Source organism: Equus caballus, chromosome 4 (assembly GCF_041296265.1).
Source record: "Equus caballus isolate H_3958 breed thoroughbred chromosome 4, TB-T2T, whole genome shotgun sequence".
Lineage (NCBI taxonomy): Eukaryota > Metazoa > Chordata > Mammalia > Perissodactyla > Equidae > Equus > Equus caballus.
The window spans coordinates 79,010,597-79,031,306 of NC_091687.1; the positions used below are offsets into that span (position 1 = coordinate 79,010,597).

General features: G+C 38.0%; 1 protein-coding gene across 7 annotated transcripts in view; it reads right to left on the bottom strand.

Moving 5' to 3' along the window:
* Positions 1 to 20,710, bottom strand: part of CTTNBP2 (cortactin binding protein 2) — a 152,986-nt gene that overhangs the window by 84,405 nt on the left and 47,871 nt on the right. For all 7 annotated transcript variants that reach the window (XM_070264282.1, XM_070264283.1, XM_070264279.1 and 4 more), the window contains 1 exon segment: positions 1,471 to 1,695. In XM_070264282.1, coding sequence (XP_070120383.1) covers positions 1,471 to 1,695 — 225 coding nt within the window.

Here is a 20,710-nt window from a genome sequence, read left to right on the forward strand (position 1 = left end):
GATAAAATGCAAAACCAAAAAAAAGTAAAATTTAGGAAAGCATACACTTTTATATATTAAATGAACACAAAATATCTTCTCGATTTTTGATAATGTAGCATAAAACCCAGCAGAAATACTTTATTATGAAATAGTTCATTTGACACCTTAAGAACATAATTGAAATGTGTCTCAGCCAAGAAATACAAACGAGCTTCAGTGACATCAGGTGAAATACACCGGCTCTTGCTTACGTGGTTCACGGGGATTTTTGAAAACCTCCAGAGACCTCAGTGGCTGTCTCAGCGTTTGCAAAGTCCAGAGTAAAATTATTCGATTCTGCCTCACATCCATGGAAGGCCTTCTATTCTTCTCTACTATTTTACGCAATGCTTTAGTTTTGTATCATATGACATATTGAGGAAAAGGTTTGCTTTTACTCAACAGCTATACCAGAACATTGGCATACATAAGTGCAAGGATATAATTATAGGGAAAAAACACATACATGAAATGACAGTATCATAAATATTTATAGTATAGTGCCTTCAGGTTGATTGTCAACCAGGTGTTAAATGTGAGCTATGATGAATTCTCTGAAAAGGACAAATAGAAGAAATGTTTTCATTTATGCTTTAGTAATGGATGGAAGAACATATTACTTTTAATTCTAATCAGAGTAGACATCATTAGCTTCTCTGACTTCCTCACTCTCTTTTCTAATAAAGGGAATCAGTAGTCTTGGCAGCGTGTTGGAAGAATAAAATTTAAACTTCTATTTCTTTATGGCAGATCACAGTAAGTTTTTATCACTTAGGCCTCTTTGAAGCATGCACTCATGTGCAATAAATATGTGTGTGTTGGTGGGGGAGGGGAGGAGGGGGAGGAGGTCGGTTTAAATGAAACACATGTGAGCAGGAGCCTGGAGGTCTGCAGCAGACATAGCCATCAGACCCCAGAGGCGAGTCTGAGACTAACCAGGACTTCAAGATGACATGTTGTGAGATTGCATATACCATGCACTTTCATTCTAGTCTCCTCATGCTGTTTTCATTTTCCAAAGAAATAATAAAATAATTTCTAATTGTAAAGAAATATTTGAGACAGAAACTGGATAAAGTAAGTTGGGGATGCCATGATATGATCAGAACCCTGGTTGCATTACTGGATCACCCACCTAGCAGTTAAACATGTCTTAAAGCACTAGGCAAGGGAAGTCCAAAATAAAAAAATCCATATTTTAAAGAAAGCATCAAAGTAACCATTATGGAAAATATAATTTCCTTTGTCATACTTCTTTCATAATTTAGTGCTATTTTTATTTTGAGTTACATTTGAAAAGGGCCACCAGAATCTATTAGCATTTTGCATTTCTAAGTACTAATCCCAACCCTTCTTGAAAATACAGTATTTACAAATAAACAACCACCTCGGAGATGGTTTCTTCATTCTATACTGTGTTATGGGGGAAATGTCTGAAAGTCTCAATACCTTCTTTTGTCTGCTCTCAGCAGCAGCCAGCTGTGTGGACATCCTTTCTTGCATTTTTCTGCAGTGGGCCATGACTGCTTCAAGGATGGAGAGGGGGTTGGTACAAACTGGCTTCTTCTCTTTATCGCCGGCACCTGCTTCATAATCTCTCTGCAGTGCCAAGAATGGGTCGTTTAAATTAAATCTCCCATACCGTTCCTGAATAAATACCTCCTTCCTGCGAGCCTAGAACAAAATCAGAGGAATGTATTGAAGAAAGAAATGAAAACATACAGAAAGATATTTGTAAGAAAGTTTTGTGATTACTTTTCCAAATGGTATTCACAACTGTTGTGAGTAATCACTTACGTACGATATCAGGTGGTGAGAGGCCAGGGGATGGGACCCCAATCCCTGACTAGCCTGGCATGCCACTCAGTCTACTTTCAAATTTTCTTCCTTTAATAATATTGTCTTTTAAATTACAAAGGATGCAAATATAGTTTTTTCCCATGATGCCCACTCCTTCAAGGATCTGAATTTTAGGTGTAATCTTTTCTAATTTTAAGTAAAATTAGAAATATCAACAATTAAAATAACTCTTAGTAAAGTTAAAAAAAATTTATCTCTATGTTGATAGAACTTACACTGCACATAATACCTACCAAGTTAAGTCATAAAATATAAATTTCTTACAAGTTTTTTATAGCCAGAAAGCATTTATAAGGATATTTGCTAAAGAAGAAAATAGTTCATGAAATTTATGTCAAAGAGCACACATTTGCATTTTATGAAGTTTGACCAACTACAGAAAACCTCCAGAAAATTTGAGAAGATGCAAATATCTCCTCGTTGTTGAAGGGCACTAAAATATGGTTAATATAGTTCACAGAATCCCAGGCAAGAATGTAACCTCATTTTACTCCAAATGTCAGTCCATTAGCATCAAAGTTAATTTCACATCCACATGGCACTAGATGCAATTTTCTATAATTAGCCTATAACAGTCTGCATAAAATGGAAAATAGCAGTAGGAATATATTGAAAACTAGCAACATTTTCCTAACTCAGGTTATTTGGAATAGCCATGAGAAAAAAATTATTCTATGTCACTGCCAGCGGAAAAACTAAATTACTTTACAATAAATCAAGCTTAATTGTCCAAAATGTTAAACATGTTTTCTAAAGAAATATTACATACATTTCCTAACTTTAAAAGCAACTGCATGGAACAGCTTCTCCATTTTTAAATCACTGTCAGTAAGCCAACAACTAAATAAACACAAGTGCAAATGACACAAGGAATAATCTAACATTTCTTTTCCTATTACCAAATTAGATTAAGAAATACAAATTGCAGAAAGTCCAATTTCACCATTAAATTTAAACTAGTTTTCAGAGGATCATTTTCAACTTAGAAGTCAACATGGTTTATAAGTCAAAAAGCATTTGATATTTCTAGATTCCTCAAATTTAATTATGTACTCGATACACTGAATAAGAATCACTTCAGAGATTCAATTTCAAAAGCAATTTCATTCTTTCCTTCACTTTTCTCTGATTTTTATTCAATGTAGTAGTTGATCCCCCACCCCTGGATGAAAACGGGGGACAGCCTCATGGTTTTTCCAATTACTTTTATCTAATACAAGTCCTACAGTCACTTAAAACATAAAACAGTCTCAATTTGGTTATTTGAATATCCAGCTTCAGTGGTATGACAGCTTCCCTTCCCCAGCTAGGATGAGCTGCAGGTTGACATGCACCACCTGGGAGGGAAGTGTTTATGATAGCCTCTCTCCCTTTATCCAAATCTCTTCCTCTCTCTAAGCTGCTTCACTTCTCTCTGGGTTGGAAAGGACTGGAGGTAGATGATGAAGATGGAGGTGAGGGGAGCAGGAATGTTCTACCTGACCGGCTTAGTTGCTAGGCTAGACTTACCAATTAAGTGTTGCAAGTATTTAATGCCTACTTTTTTCCCACGAAATGCTTGGTGACTTTAGAGGGACACTCCCTCTCCCACTGCTGGGGCCCCTTCATCTACAGTTTCCTCAATGTAGGTCATAAATCTGGGACAGACTACATAATCTGTGGGCCCCAGCACAAAATGAAAACATGGGGCTCCGTTCAAAAATTAAGAATTTCAAGACGGCAACAGCCTACCATTTAACCAAACACAGGGCCTATCTCATTGCATGGTCCTTTGCAACTGCACAGGCTGCACACTCATGAAGCTAGCCTTGCATATACTCCTCACGTAGCATCTAGAATACATTTTTTGTCAGCTGAGGTCCCATGTTCTCCAGACTCTATTGAACTGGATATGAATCAATCTCATTCCCTCTCTTTGATGCCCATGGCACAACCTAGTCTATAGAAAACACTCATGAATCTTCACCTAAACAAAATCTGGAAGCGAGGATGACCACTGAAACCAGCTGTCATACCAACAGAATGCCTGCTTTTCCAGTCCCACCTCCACTCAGCCCACCAAGATCTGAAGGAGAAATCTAATTAAAGTCATTACACAGTTTGCTTAAAGCCCTTTCCTCGACTTGAGATGAGGGGAAAAGCAACTGGACAGGGCAGGACTCACAGCACAATTCTCTCCAGAGAAATGCTCTTTGATAAAAATCTCTCTCTTTAATCTCCAACAACTAGATTTTTTTATATCCTCAATGTGAGTAAAGAGTTTAAAAGTCAACCCTCAATGTGGGTAAGGAGTTTAAAAGTCAAAACTGGATTTCAAAATTTCTTCTGAAAATTTTGCCTTGTGGTCCTCATTTTAGTATGCAGTATTTATCATTATGAGTTCCCTACTGAAACTTACATTTTAACAAATAATTATAATTACCTGATGTCTATACACTCATCCAACATATCTCATGATGTACAATACTTGTAAGACTAACTCAAGCCATTTCTTAACCACACAGTTTATTCTTAGAGGGAACTTTTGATAAATGGGTTAAAATTAATTTTTAAATAAAGAAGTAAAGAGCCAGCCCTGGTGGTCTAGTGGTTAAGATTTGACCTCTCACTGCCTCAGCCTGGATTCATTTTCCAGTCAGGGAACCACACCAACCATCTGTCCTTGTCATACTGCGGTGGCTGCGTGTTGCTGTGATGCTGAAAGCTATGCCACCAGTATTTCAAATACCAACAGGGTCACCCACAGTGAACAGGCTTCAGCAGACTCTTCCAAACTAAGACAGATTAGAAAGAAGGACCTGGCCACCCACTTCCAAAAAACCTAGCCGTGAAAACCCTGTGAACAGCAGCAGAGCATTGCCTGATACAGCACCAGAAGGTGAGAGGATGGTGCAAAAAGACCAGGCAAGGTTCCACTCTGCCATACACAGGGTCGCTAGGAGTCAGAATGAACTCAATGGTACTAACAAAAACAAAAGAGATAAATACATGTATCATGGACCTATTTCCAGTTTAAACAGATTTTATGGTCTAAAAATGTAATATATTTTTTTTTACTAGTGTGAAACAGTTTTGTGTGGGTATTTTTTGTTGTGTTTGATTTTGTTTTAAAATTACTAGCTTTGAGCCAGTTATGGTGGCCTAGTGGTTAAAGTTTGGCACGCTCCACCTCAGTGGTGCAGGTTTGCTTCCCAGGCATGGAACCGCACCACTCGTCTGTCAGCAGCCATGCTGTGGTGGTGGCTCACATAGAAGAACTAGAAGGACTTACAATCAGAATATACAGCTATGTCCTGGGGCTTTGGAGAGGGGAAAAAAAGGGAGGAAGATTGGCAACAAATGTTAGCTCAGGGCAAATCTTTCCCAGGGGAGAAAAACCACTTCAAAAAAATAAAGTAAAATAAAATTACTAGCTTTAACTGATAGTCACGCTGTAACAGTGTTCATTGTGGGCAAATTTCGTTTCTGCTGAAAACGTTGTATAATTACATGTGTACAGGAACATAAACATAAAACTGCCAGTTGATTTGTTTTGCAAATATAGACTGACACTTAATCTTCATGATGAAGTGCAAGATATACACATTGGATTCTTTTAAGGGTAGAAGTAGTGGTTGTATATTTGCTAACAAGCTATACAGCTATGCCCCTAATATCTTTCATTTTCCGAACAAGACAAATGAAGCTGCATTTGTTCTCTAAGACACCTTGAGCGTAGACAACAAATCTGATTTCATTTTTTTTTTAATTCCTAAAAGCATGGAAACCTCAGGTAAAATGAATGTGAAAGAGTGCATGCATTCCCTTAACATTAAACTGACCGCTGAACCCATGTTTATTATTTTCAGAGATGCCAGGTAATAATTTTATTCTATGGCCATACAGCAATTTGTTTATATATGTTGCATACATTCAACATGCTTTTATATATCCTTGTCTTACAGTTATAAGCAGAGTTTCTAGAAATAAATAAGTCTAAGACTTAAAATGTGCTTTTTTAGCCTACAGCTTTCTACCAGGCTTATAAATAAGAACAGAGTTGCCCATCTTGATTCCATGGTTAAAAGTTGCAGATTAAATAAGAATATGACATGAAGAAAACAGGCTACAAAATTAACTCTTAGTGCATTCATGACATTTGATATGACAAATTATCCACTAACAACTGAGTTTTAATATTTTTATATATTTAGTATTAGAATAAAATATAACCATTTATTTTTTCCCTTGGTTCTTACCAGGGAGCAATAGAAAATTATTTTTCTACATCAACATATTCTATGCCAAGTGAGTGAGTTTTCCCAGTTGCAGGAAGAGGGAATATAAGCAGATCCAATTATCCACCTGGGACCTTTTGGTGACACGGAAATTTCAAGATCCAATAACCAGGCTCCCCACTAGGTAGTGGTGACACATTCAAATGCCTTCAGAGGCCAGGCAGCCAACAGCAATGTGTGTATTTGATATGCTATATATCAGTGATATGCTCTAACAAAAGGCATTCAAGTTTTTAAAAAATCACAACACTTCGTCAAACAAAATACAACTGGCAGGCCTGGTTTGGTCAGCAGGACACCTAGTCTGTAGTCTCTGAATTATGGGAAGAGTCCGCTCACTCTGAGCCTAGTTGGGCTATGTCTTCTAAACATTTTGCTCTGAGTTCCTTTCAAGTCAGGGCACTTTTAATCAGCTGACATTCTTCCAACCCACTGCAGGGTACACAATGGGTGCATAATGCATACTTGTTGAATGGATAAATGTAGTATCTAATAAACTTAGGAAAATAGAACATATAACCCAGAGCCCCTTGAGGAAAAAGCTGAGACCATGTCTGCCTGTTGGAGGAAGTAAAGCCTCTCCATATGAGACAATCTTACCAGGAACCTGGAAAGGAAGTTAGGCAAAGGTTAGCCTCCTCTACACAGACCTAATTCCCGAGAAAATGACCAAGGATCAGTTTACCCACTGCCCAAGACAGAACTAGGGGATCTCAAGGACTCAATTAACTCTCCAATCTAAAGACAGGTGAGAGAAGTTTCAGGAGGACCCCAAGGGGTCGCAGATTGCTTTCTGTGGTCCATGATTCTTCACACCAATTACATCCCAAACTTGGGCTGTATATAATAGAGGCACTCTGTTGACCACAGAGTTATCAGAACAGCCTTTCTAAAATGGAAAACTTCTCCGTCACTTCTCTGCTTAAAGCCCTTCAAACTCCTATATTCTTTCTTCTCCCCCATGCCTTTGTCCATGTGATGCTCCTCTCTGCTTGTGACAATTTCCTCTCCTTCCCCAGGTAACTCCCCACTGACCACCAACCCTCACTGCCACCTCACCTCCTCCTTCTTTTGCTTATCTCAAAAGGTTCAGAGTTTAGCTTGATTTGGATTTAGGGAAGCATCTGGAACTGAACATATGTCCAAGCCATGTGAAATCCCTTAACTTTACCCAGGTTCCAACTAACTATTAATGTTTATTTCTTTTAACATTCTTTTTAAAAGTTTACCTTTCTCAGGACATCTTACTTTGTAACACAATACTTAATTTTTAATGTACTACATTAGTTTAATAAGGGTAGATCAACAATACATATAAGTATTAATATTTAAGGAGACCATGCAACAAAAAATGACTTGAAACTTTTATCATACTGGGTTTGAAGAGGACTTTCCCTAAAAAAAGGGAGGAGCTGAATGTGCAGATAATTTCTTGGTTTATACATCAGAATTACTTGAGAATGAAATGCATTTCAGGGAAATGAGTCATTATGAAGGCACAGACTAACTATAATTATGAAAACAGACTCTTAAAGGAACTCTTAAACCTAACTACATTGACAAATAAAAATATAATTTCATCAAAACCTGAAGTTCTGTAGAATCTTGCTGAGAACGTCACAGGCAAGAAATAAAAACATGGCCCTTATTAGGGAGGATCTGACAGATATAGAGTTCCTACTCTTGACTTTCATCGTTCTATAAGATCAATTGAACTAGGCTGGACCTGATTAGTAATAATAAAAAGGAAAGTACTTTAGATAGCCTGCTTTTCCTATAGTATGTAATCCTCTTAGGAAAAAACCCTAAAACCTGCATTGTGGATTGCAATTAAAACATATCACTAATTAATTTTAAAACATATTGGCAAACTTATAGCTAAAATTATTCTATCTTATGAAAAGCTGGAATGATTTTATAACATTTAAAAAAATACTAATAAATGTTAACTTTTGAGAGCTTATTTACCACTATAAGTAATAAGGTTGTTTAAGATTCATTTTCTCCTAAAAATAAGTCCAGAAGATAGCCATTATTTTAATTCACATTTTATAGACAAGCCAACTGAGGCTTAGAAAGATTAACTTATTCTCCCAAGGCCACTTCAACAGGAGCTGGTATTCAACCCAGGCAGTCTTACACCAAAGCTTTACACTTTCAAGCACTAAAAGATAATTATGACTAGAGTATTTTGGAGCACTAGAAAAGGCTCCATAATTATTGTATTGTTTACAACACTATTCAAACCAGTACAAAGAAATGAAGTTTAAAAGAAAGACAAAAATATGACAACTTTTTCAAGAAGAGTTTTCTATATGCTTTATATGTACTCTCATTGTCACTGACCATGTGCTAACATAATTTAATCAAACAAGTTTTTCCCTCAAAAATCTTCAGAGAATATCATTTAAGTGCAAAACTCAATTCAATAAGAAAATTTTTTTATAAATATGTTATTCCCAAAAAAACCTTTTATCAAAAAGCACTGATTACCCCAAAATTCTTTTAAAAGAAACATTAGCATTAATATAGATCGAACTGCAAGAAGACTCAGGAATTCTGTCCTCAGCTCTAGCCTACTCAACACAGCTGCCACTATCTTGGGTGCCAATAACAAAACCACAAGTGATGGTTGAAATGACGAGCCCAATCTGACAAGATGGACCTTCCCAGGAGTAAGTATTAGTCAGCTCTTGAGTACAACACAGAGGCAAGTAGGAAAAACACTTAGGGATTGCTTTCAACACTACATTCAAAGAGTGAACAATGAAATGGAATCTGCCCACATACCCCTCAAACTAGCAAGTCAACCCAGGTCTTCATTCATAAACAGAAAAGAGATATCAGAAGTAGACAATCCCTGGACAACTGGGCTGACTTCTGGGTGAAATATTTAAAGAATGACCAATAGAAAAAGGACCTGAAGTAGAGACTGAATAGAAAGAACAGAAGGAACCAGGGATGCTAAAAAGAGAAGACAGAGCAGCATGATTACACTCTTTCAATATCCAAACGCATTTCATGTTTAAAAAGGCAGTTGACTATTTACATGACTCCCAAGGAATAGAATCATGGCCATTATAATAAAGAATTTTTAAAGGCCAAAGCTGTTCCAAAGATGCAATAGGCTGTATTGGATTGGAGTGAAATTTCTGTCTCTGGCTGTGTTTCAAACACAGGCTGAAAAATCATGTGTTAGAAAGAGTGCAGGGACCTCAAAACTGAGAAGGTCATGGGCTTCTAAACTGTTACACTTCTCTCAAACTCTCAAATACCATGATTCAAAATCAAGAGGGATGGAAAATACATAGAGGTTTTTCCAAAGAGCCAACATAATTTACGTATCCAGCCCTAGATAAATTAAATTTTTATGTTGGCTCTAAGAATGGATGAGATTTGGCGCTCTCACCACTGTGGCCTGAGTTCATTTCCTGGTTGGGGAACCACACCACTTTCTGTCAGTTGTCACACAGTGGTGGCTGCATGTTGCTATGATGCTGAAAGCTATGCCACCAGTATGTCAAATACCAGCAGGGTCACCCATGGTGGACAGATTTCAGTGGAGCTTCCAGACTAGACAGACTAGGAGGGAGGACCTGGCCACCCAGTTCCAAAAAAATTGGCCATGAAAACCCTGTGAATAGCAATGGAACCTTGTCTGATACAGCGCCAGAAGGTGAGAAGATGGTGTTAAAAGACTGGGCAGGGTTCTGCTCTGCTGTCCACAGGGTCGCTAGGAGTTGGAATCAACTTGACGGCTGTAACAACAAAAACCTAGTTTCAAATCTCTATCTTAATGGTGAGGAGTTCAAGTAGACCAAGATTAAATAAAACTAAAATTAACAGCTCTTCTGAAGAAAGGGGAAAAATAAATCCTACTTGTAAATTGTAAATAAAAAAGGAATGGAAGGCTGGAGATAAGCTATGGTCCTCAGAGCTCATTCTTACTCTAAGAGGGGTGGAGTATAGGAGTGAGTTTCATTCATACACACAACACACACACAAGGAGTAGGTGAATGGACTGAAGAGAGTGGAATAGCAATGTAAAAGTCACACAGTCCTTCAGAAAAGGATGGTCACTTCCCTTCAATGATCACAAAGGCTGAGAAATCCACCAGCTGGGAACAAAATATAACTTACTGGATTATGAATTAAATGCCAAAAAGTCTGAATAGTTCATACAGTGAATCCATTTCAGACACCGCTTATACGTGTACAGACATATGTGGACACAGAATGAAGGAGTGTCATGGCGTCACATGACCTGTGAGCAGAACGGCAGCAGCATATCAGAGGAGAGGCAAGGTTTTCCTGCTCGCTCCCCTTCCACCCTCATCCCCAGCCTTTCTGCCACCTACAACATCCTACCTGCTCACAGACATAATAATCTGGATGTGCAGAAACGTGATGCTGGGAATATGCATAGTGCATATAATCAATCATACTTCAAGACTAAAATTAGATTTATTTGGTTTCTGAGGTTAAAATCTGGAAGCCATACTTCAATAAACCACCAATTTTCTCTCAGAAATATAAACCATTGTAACAGAATCCATGAAATGGCCTGATTTTCACAAAAGTCAGAACCAGAAGTAACCTCCCAATGCTTGATCTTGGCCCTGTATGCCACTTACCACCTTGCTCACAGCCATCGGAGCTCATCTCAGCCAGCTATGTGGGCTGTGCTCATCAGTAAAAATAAGATTACCTTTATTCCCTAAACAGGTCAAGAACGGCACATGGTGCCACACTGTTCTGCTCTCTCGCTCAGAGTAGGTATGATTAAATTATCAGCACACTTTAAGCTGAATCCAGGAATGGCCTCAGAATCTGTCTTAATATATCTCTTCAGACAGCCACCACCTGTCAATCAGAACTGGAACACAGATAACCTACCTGCCATCTCTACCCCGGGCATTTAAACGCTATGATTAGCTATATCGTTACCTCTGCTATACAGTTAAAACCATGTCTTTTACATCTCTGTATCTTAAAGAGCTGCCAGCAGAATACCCCACACATACCACTTACTTATCTAAGGTTGGTAGATGTAATGGTTTCTATTACTGGGATTAGTCATTCCCTATGACTACTAACTATAAATGAACTTTTTATATCAAAAAGTAATTTAAAATTTCATGAAAGAGGCACTATTACTCAACATTAATTAAAAAAACTAAATAAGAGTATTTATCCAAATCTATAAGCACATTTCAACCATTTTATATTTTTATTTAAAATAATACAAGTTCACTGACCAACTTGGGAAAATACTGATAAAAGAAAAAACAACACAACCATCCAAAATCCAGTCATCAGAAGGTAGTCACTATTAAGTTTGTCTTGTATTCTACAAATTATTTTTCCCAAGCGTGTATTAAAAATAGTTATCAAGGACTTAACAGAAGATGCTTTCAGTAGCCTTTCCCATTTAGTTTGCTAAGTATTTCCCACTTCAATAATTCATATCAATATTTTTCAAGGTATTCCATAAATGAATCCTAACACTAAAAACATTTATTGTTGGGCCAGCCCTGGTGGCCTAGTGGTTGCACTCAGCAGCGCGCTCTGCTTCAGTGACCTGGGTTCAGTTCCCAGGTGTGGACCTACACCACTCATCTGTTAGTAGCCATGCTGTGGTGGTGGCTCACACAAAAAAAGAAAAAAAAGAAGATTGGCAAGTGACATTAGCTCAGGGCAAATCATCCTCAGCAAATAGCAAAAAAAGTAACTTCACTGCTTATCATTTACTTCGTTTTTGATTGTTTTAACACATCTATAACTATACGTGTGAGAACATTTGTTCATTAGAGTAAATCCACAGAGAGAGTATTACTGGATTAAAGAATAAAAATATTTTTAAGATTTTCGAAATACATTACTAAATTCCTCTTCAGAGAGAGTCTGTCTGCCAATTTATATTCCCACCAGCAGTTTTTTGCATCTATAGTTATAATATCAGTCTGTAATTTTCTTTTTTTTTAAAAAAAATCTTTGTCAGTTTTGGGAGTAGGGTACTACTAACCTCAAAAAATGAGTTGAGGGGGCTGGCCCTATGGTGTAGTGGTTAAGTTTGGCATGCTCCACTTCAGCAGCCCAGGTTTGTGGGTTCAGATCTGGGGCATGGACCTACACCACTCATCAGACATGCTGTGGCAGTGAGCCACATACAAAATAGAGGAAGACTGGCACAGATGTTAGCTCAGGGCTAATCTTCCTCAAGCAAAAAAGAAGAATAGTTGGCAATAGATGTTGGCTCAGGGTGTATCTTCCTCTGGAAAATAAATAAAAAAAGAGTTGGGCCAGGATGCCCTCTCCTGTCTTTTCTGAAGAAGTTTATGTGTATTAGTATTATTTATCTTTTGAATGTTTGATAGAATTTACCAGTGCAACCATTTGGGCCTGGAATTTTCTTTTGGGGAAAGTTTTTGAAAATGAATTCAATTTTTAAAATAGATACAGGGCTATTTGGACATTTTTTTCTTCTTGTATCAATTCTTAAGTTGCATTTTTCAAGAAATTTGCCCATTTCATCTAGGTTGTTGAAGCTGTTCATAGTATTCACTTTATTATCATCATCTATCAGATCTATAGTGATAATCCTATTTTCACTCCTAATATTGGTGATTTATATTCTTTTGCTCTTGCTCATGCTAGCTAGAAATATGTCAATTTTGTTGATCTTTTCAACGAGCCAGCTTTCAGCTTCATTAATTTTCTCTATTGTCCGCTTTGTATTTCATTGATTGCTACTCTTTAACAATAAATTGTTTTTTCTCCTATTTTACTTTGTGTTCCCTTTGCTCTCTTTGTAGTTTCTTAAAGTAGAAATTTAGGCATTGATTTATAGATCTTTCTCCTTTTTGATATAAGCATTTCAAGCTCTCAATTTCCCTCTAAGCACTGTTTTAGCTCTATCAAATATTTTGATGTATTTTTGTTGCCATTCAGTTCAAATTATTTTCTAATATCCTTGTGATTTTGTCTTTGACATATAAATTATAGAGAAGATTTTTTTTTTCAAAAATTTCCAGATATCTGGAGTTTTCCTATATAGGTTATTGTTATCACTTCTCATTTAATTCTGTTGCAGTCACCAAATACATTCTACAAATTTCAGTTAAGTGGCTGATCGTTTTATTCATACTTTCTATGTTTTTAGTGAGTTTTTTTAATCAACTACTAGTTGTTCTATCAACTACTGAAAGAAGGATTGAAATCTATGATTATGAAATTGTCTATTTCACCCTTTAATTCCGTCAAGTTCTGCTTTATATATTTTGGAGCTGTAATTAGTTGTATAAACATTTATAATTATGTCTTCGTGATGAATTGCCCCTTTTATCATTGTGAATTGTATTATCTCTATAATACTGAGTCTGTTTTTGAATCTTCTATTCTGTTTCCTTTATCTTTGTATTCATAATTTGCCAGCACAAATGTTTTAATTTGTATTATTAAATGCTACCAACCATAGGACAAGCCTCCTTTACAATATCCATTTCTAAAAATTCCTTTGCTATGCTATCAGCTTATTCTTCTAGGTGAAATTCAGATTTATATTACCAACTTCTAAAAAAAGGAATTATAATTTTGATTGGAATTATGTATAAATTAGAGATGCATTTGAGGAAAGAGGATTTTTTCATAAAATTAAGACGCCATTTAGAAAAAGTCTTTTGCCTCTTCCTTTCTTGAAATCTGCTCTTATATCTTATAAAAGTTTGATATTTTCAAATCAAGTAGCATAAAGTTGAGAACAAAAGAAACTGTTTTACATATCTTGGGTAATACTCCCAACTTTCCTAATTATCTGTTTACATATTCTATCTTGATTAAAATTGCTAATGCAGCAATTCTCAATCCTGGCTGCTCATGAGAACCACTTGTGTAACTCTGCTCATTCAGCTTTGGCCCAACACCCAGTGGGTAAGTCTATCACAGTTCTCCTAAGTACTTTGATGCCCCAGCCAAGGATAAGAACCAGTAATCGATTTCTTGCTCCTCACCACTTTTATACCATTATTTCCACACTTAACACTTTTATACTTATTTCCAACTAGGTAAATCTTTAGGTCATTTATTTTTCAAGCAGTCTTTGGATGGGAATATTTTTGTGTCCTTGCCAATCTGAGGATGACTTCTACTTCCTTCTTATATGAACAACACTTCGTCTGGGTAAAAACTTTCCTAGGTAGAATTCCTGACAACACTAGATATTATTTCATCACCTCCTGCACTCAACAGTGCACAGGAGCAAGGTGAGGCCAGGTGGATTTTTCTCCCTTTCAGGTAAGCCTTCTGCTTTTCCACCTGATTAAATCAATTCTTTTTCTAACCTTGAAATTAATAAATAACATTTAAGATTATTCCTGGCGTTGGATGGTATTTTCCTGGCATACAGCCTTTTTCATCTAAAGAATGGGCTAAATCGTGGTTGCAGCATCCACTCCATTTGCTGCAGTCTCTTTTAGGAACGTCGGTTTTCCTCCTGGTGGGTCTCCAGCGTCTGTCTCCATATAGATGCATCTTTGTTTCTCCTTTATTACTTAATCCCTTCCTTGGGTTCTGAGAGATATTCTTGGTCATGAATTCAATGTTTTTATAGTGTTCATTTTTCACTATGAATTCTAATATATGCTTTGATTCTCCTAGCGCATTTTAAATTCTCATAACTACCACATTAGGTAGGTACTATTATACTCACATTACAGATAAGAAAATCGAAGCACTGAGAGGGCAAGGGGCTTGTCCAAGTTTGTACAGCTAAAAGTGACAGAGCCCGAGAGTGGTGGAGCCAGGACTCCCTCCCAGCAATCCGCCTCCAAGATCTCCGCCCTGTTCTATGCTTTCTTTTCCCCAGCTTCCAGCCAGTCTTCCCTTCACCACAATCTGGCTCACCCACCACTCAGTCTCACTTTAAAGCCTATGTTTCCTTGAATTTTAAGACACAAGACAGATGCTATCTAAAAATCACTTTCTAAAATTTACTTGTATCTCATAATAACTTTGTCGGATGTAGGTTGTTCCTTTGCATTTTAAGTGTGATGTTATCTTCCTTGTTCTATGCTATGAAATTTTTCATAGGCCTTATGTTTTCTTTTTGTTTCTGTTTACTCCATCTTTGGACCAGTAGGAGTCAACCCAGATCTGATGTCTATCCATAAGCAGGGCAGGTAGAGTGTCCCTGAATATCCTTACTCTCCCGCTGGTTGCCATTAAAATGCTTCTCTAATATCCAGAGTCTGTGGGCAGATTGACGCAAATTGACGTCACAGAGCTCTTTTCAGCTGAGAGGAGTGAGAGGAAGTCAGACCCACAGTCCCTGAGAGGGAAATGGGTTCCTCTGTCAGGTTTTTCCCCCATCACCTCATGTGTTAAGGACAAGGAGTCTCTTCGGCTGCGCCTGCCCTCTAGGTATGAGGACATGTCTGTGCCATCCTTTGTCCCGGCAGAATATCAGGGAATGGCCCTGATGCCTAGACAGCTTTCTGGTTGTTGCAGGAACACTGCTTTCTGGTGCTTCTCCTTTGCAGTCATAGAAAGGATTTCAAGCAGCAACTCCCTCCCTATCCCGCAGCCTGTCCTTGCCTCTCCAAATCCAAGAAGGTAGGAGCTGACCAGCTCTTTTTAAGTTACAGTTCCACCTCCTGTGAGAGTGTCACAGGGTCCCAGGAAGTGAGTCAGTTCTCCTTTATCCCTCAGTCGGGGCACACGGACATCACATCTAGCAGATATCCTTTATTTTTCAAGAAATGAGTAGTACAACAGTTGAGAGAGTGGGCTCAGAGATCAGATAACATGGATTTGAATACAGACTTCCAAGTTCTGTAAACCGGGGCTGCTTACTTTCCTCCCCTGGGTCTTTGTTAGTTATGCGAGGATAAAGAGACTCTAACCCAAGGTTTCATTCTTCTTGTTGTTCTGAAGGATTAATGAAATAATGCATGTAAGGCACTTAGTTGGGTGCCTGGACAATAGCAAACGTAGTAATTGATAGATATCATTTTAATAATGATGAAACTCTTTCTAGCTTTTTGCCTATTTTTATATCCTTTAGGTTATCTCATTATAGAAATGGGAAGTTGGGAGTCAGATGCCAGTGACAACGTCTCCATGTTATTTAGATCCCCCAGGAGAAGTTTACCAAGCATCTAATATGCTGGGTGATTGTTCTCATGTGTGCATCCACACACTTACAACTATTCTGTCTCTTCTATTGCATCACACTCCTTAAAGGAAAAGCCCTGTGCTCCTAATGGTCTATTATTCTAGAGCCCCCTCAGTGGATGTGGAAGACCAACCACTGAGGGTGCACTTATGAAACACTACACATTAAATAAATGAGAATCAACATGCCCATGGATGGAAATGAACCCATCATCATCCAACACTTACAGAAACACACATGAACAATACCCCATGGAGAGAGAAAATATACAGAAAATTCTTTTGAAAGATTTTTTTTAAAGGATTACAGAGCAAAAAGCAAAGACTCAGAACAAAATACAGCAGAATCCTGTTTGAATGCCACTCTCAAATACGAAATCAGTTCTAACATAAGTCAAATGATGTGTTCTGAAGCACCGTTTAGAGAAAGGAAATATTATTACGCCATTAACTTTACAAGTTTTGCTCTTATTAATGGATGCGTTTTTCAGCTTTCAGGGTAAATTTAGATATCAACATGTAAATATTCTAGTTGTAGCCCTAAAATAACAAATGTACATAAGCAATTCATTTACTGAAGTTCTGAATCACATTCTTTATAAGTTTTCTAAATCTTCTCAATAGTAAATTGGTAGAATTTTCCAACAAAATAAATAACCCCATCAAAATAGTTATCAAAGTTTGTGACATTATAGACAACTAGCAAAATAATAGTTCCTGTAAAGAGACAACTTTGAACTTACGTAAGAAAATATGCTTCCAATGATTAAAAAGAACAAAATTTTACTAGACCATTGATTTTAAAATAAGTATTTGAAAAATAAGACTCCTGTAGAGTGGTCTGATATTGTCCAGAGAAGCAATTACCACTTCTGGGTACCAAATATTCCTGTACCAAGCACACCAGGAGGGATTCTGCAGGTATCCCCTTCAAGTTTGCTGGACCAAATTCCTGTTCAGACAATTTCCAAACCAGTCTTCCCCCCACCTGAATGTTATTCACATCCTCATGACTGCACAGAAGCATTTTCTTATTTGGGTTTAATCATCTACGACTTTTGACTCATAACCAAAAAAAAAAAACCAACCCCGGCATTAAACATCTTGTCTAAAATGAACATATAAGCAGCTATCCAAACAAACCAAACAAACAAGCCTCAAGAGAATGCAAGATAGCCCCCTTGAAATGTTTCAATATTTGGGGACTAATGTAGTTCACCAACATAATTCCGGAAATGCCTAGTATTGTGACTCCGAGAAAAGAACTGTGGAAAGAGCAGTGGGTGTGGGAACAGTGTTAACATAAGCATCCCCACGCGAAAAATTTAAAAAGTGAAAAACAAAGAAATAAAGCCAGTGTCTTGTCTACTGGGGATAATATAACAGATAATTTCTGTGGGCAGAGGTTGTGATTAAAAATTCAAAACATAGTCTTTTTTTATAGCCTCAGGAAACATAAGTTGGCTTGGTTGAAAATAAAATTCCCCAGGACACACAGAGACAATGGCAGAGATGGTTTTGCTCTTGGTGCTGCGCCCCCTCCCAACTCCCTCCAGACCCAGCCTTGGCCGCTGAGGAGTAACCCACCAATCGCAAGAAGTGCTGAGCATCTGGAAAACATAAACAGAAAGATCTTAACATTCTCACCTTCTACCAGCTGAAGATGACTCACTCCGTATCAACAACAATCAAGGGAAAAGGAATGTCAACAGTTTGAAAGCGGTCTCTATTCAAACCCTGCCAGTAATTTTACCACCATTAAATGTTCCTCAGTTCTTGAAAGAATGTAGACCGCCTGCTACTCCCCACAGCAAATCAGAAAACCGCGGCAGCCGCCAGAAGAGGATTACTACTCAGATCATGGGGCAACCCTGGGAGAAAGCAGAGCCCTTGGAGGGTAACTTCATCATACGCCTGCAAAAAAGAAGATGTGTGACTTCAGATAGGAGGTAGATGTGCCAACCTCAGGTTGGATGCTCCTAGCTACTCCTAGGACAGCGGCACAGGGATCTAGTAGGCAAAAGGTGAGGGGAAGAGGTGATCTTGTTCTAGAGACAGGCAGATCTTAATAGGCAAGTGTCATTTGCAGGAACAGGGTAAGAATCCATTTCAGATCATGCAATTTTGTCTTCCTCCATTGCAATTTATGCAAAACCAGCTGTGAAAATGCTTTATAAACCATCAATTGTGGCGCATAGGTTGGTTGCTATTATTAATATAAAATCAAATAGGTCATTTGTCACAGGGCTGTTTGTGTTGGTTCACAATGGGGAAAATGCTCAACTGTCTCCGCTAGACTTTTTATATTACATCATTTATTCAATGAGAATTCACCAAGCAACGTCTGTGCATGGACCATTTTTCTCCAGCAACCAGCTGCCCTTGTCTTCTTTATACTGCTGGGCATTTGTGGGCAGAATGGGAAGGAGGCACTGTATCCTAAATAGTCTGTAATAGAGAATAAATTATAGAATACTGTAAACATGTGCTACACATTATGAAATAGTGAAATGTGGCATCTCCTCCAAAAGAGTTTCAGCCAAGATGAATGGTAATCATTTCCTGAGTCTCCAGCATGATTTATGACTGGCTGTGATCAATTTCTGAAAAGAGCAAACCTGAACTATATTTTTAAAGTCTATTCTTGTAAGAATCCGTTTTCTCTTCTCTAAGCTATGCCACCCACCTTCTCACTGAAAGTGGAACACGAGTCTAAAAGCCTCGGTGGCCTCAGACCAGATGACACCACTCTTCTGTGTAGGTGGCACATTACAGCGCTTGCTGGAATCTGCTGCAGGAAGGAGATCAGAACCCTGCCATTCCCACCCCCTCTATCCTGGAGCAGCTTCTGAAGGCATCTGTTTCTGTCCTTTAACATCCTTAGTCTCCCATTAACATTCCTGGAGAACACAAGGATATTAAAAATAACAGTTAGTTAGGATGGGACTAAGATCATCACCCTTTGCAAAAACACGTCAGTTCTTAAAACTGATCAGTTACACGGGAGTGTTGTCTAAGTAGAACTAAAGTCTGTGGTCACTGTCCCTCAGCCAGAATGGACAACCGTATCATTCATATTAACGATAATCATTTTCTTTTCATCTGAACGCCTCTGCTTTGTTTACAAGATCAGATGGTGCTACGAAACTTCCCAGCAGACACAGGTCCCGAGGAGCAATAAGACTAGAAATGGGGCATCCACCCACACTCGTTCACCCACTCCTGCAAGCGACTGTCTCCCCATTTGGTTAGCTAGTGGGAAAGGACTTGGTATCATTTAACTGCCTCTGTGCTTCAGTAAATGCCCCAAATAAGAATCACATCCACAGCCCTGGCGACAATAGCCCCACACGCACATCGACTGACCTTACTGCACATCAGAATTTCTAAAAGAGGAGCTGTCAGAATACATAGGAGGCATCATGATAGTGGTCTGAGCAGACTCTGTACAGCCATGCATTTAGAAGATCCCTCTAAAATAATATCGTGCTTGCTAGTGAACGCACAGACTGTTTTGCTTGTGTGGTCTATTTTTAAATATTGGTACCAGGCACACGGATACTTGCAGCTGTGTTTGAGAAGGATAACATGTACTTGAGATTAAGCCTGGCATCCAAAGAAACAATTCCTACTCCATTATATATAAATAACAGTATCAACAGCAGAGTCCACCAAAATGACAAAAGAATCCATTTACGCAAGGAAAAATCTTAACAGCCCATTTCCGAAATAATTCTTTTTGAAGCTGATTTAGTATAAGTAACAATCATCTTAATTTTATTACTATTTCTCAATGTTAAAATGGCCCTAATGAACAACAGATTTTTTTTAAAATACACACAGGACACACATGGAGTGTAAACAGGCAATCAACTTGTCCTTATGTCAAGGAGGACAATAATAGAATAAACGTACTTCTAAAGGTGTATGTTAACAGTGTTTTTTCTATGATTCTGCTGGGCCACATTATGCTGGGAAGCCAACAGCAAGGGCTCCACGGATACCTTCTAAGATCAAGAAATTCACCAGCACCATGATATACTAAGAATCTACCCTAGGATTAATAAATCCATTACCCTACATCTGAGTAAAAGGGCCAGAGACACCTGGACCACACCATGCACCCGGTATTGCTTTTCTTTCTTCTCATTCTTCAAGTGTCAAGAACTAGATGTGGAAAGAAGAGTAGAGAATTAGAAATCCAAATGTACAGTCACTGTGAGGAATATTGTTCTCATAGCTGATCCATTGTTGGGAGGGAGAAGGGACCCAGAAAGGCATTAGAGTCACTACAAAGCTGACTGTTTTGCAACAGCATTGGGTGGTTCTTCATTCATTACAAAAGCCTTGTCAGTAGAATGAACACCACTATTCCTCCCCTA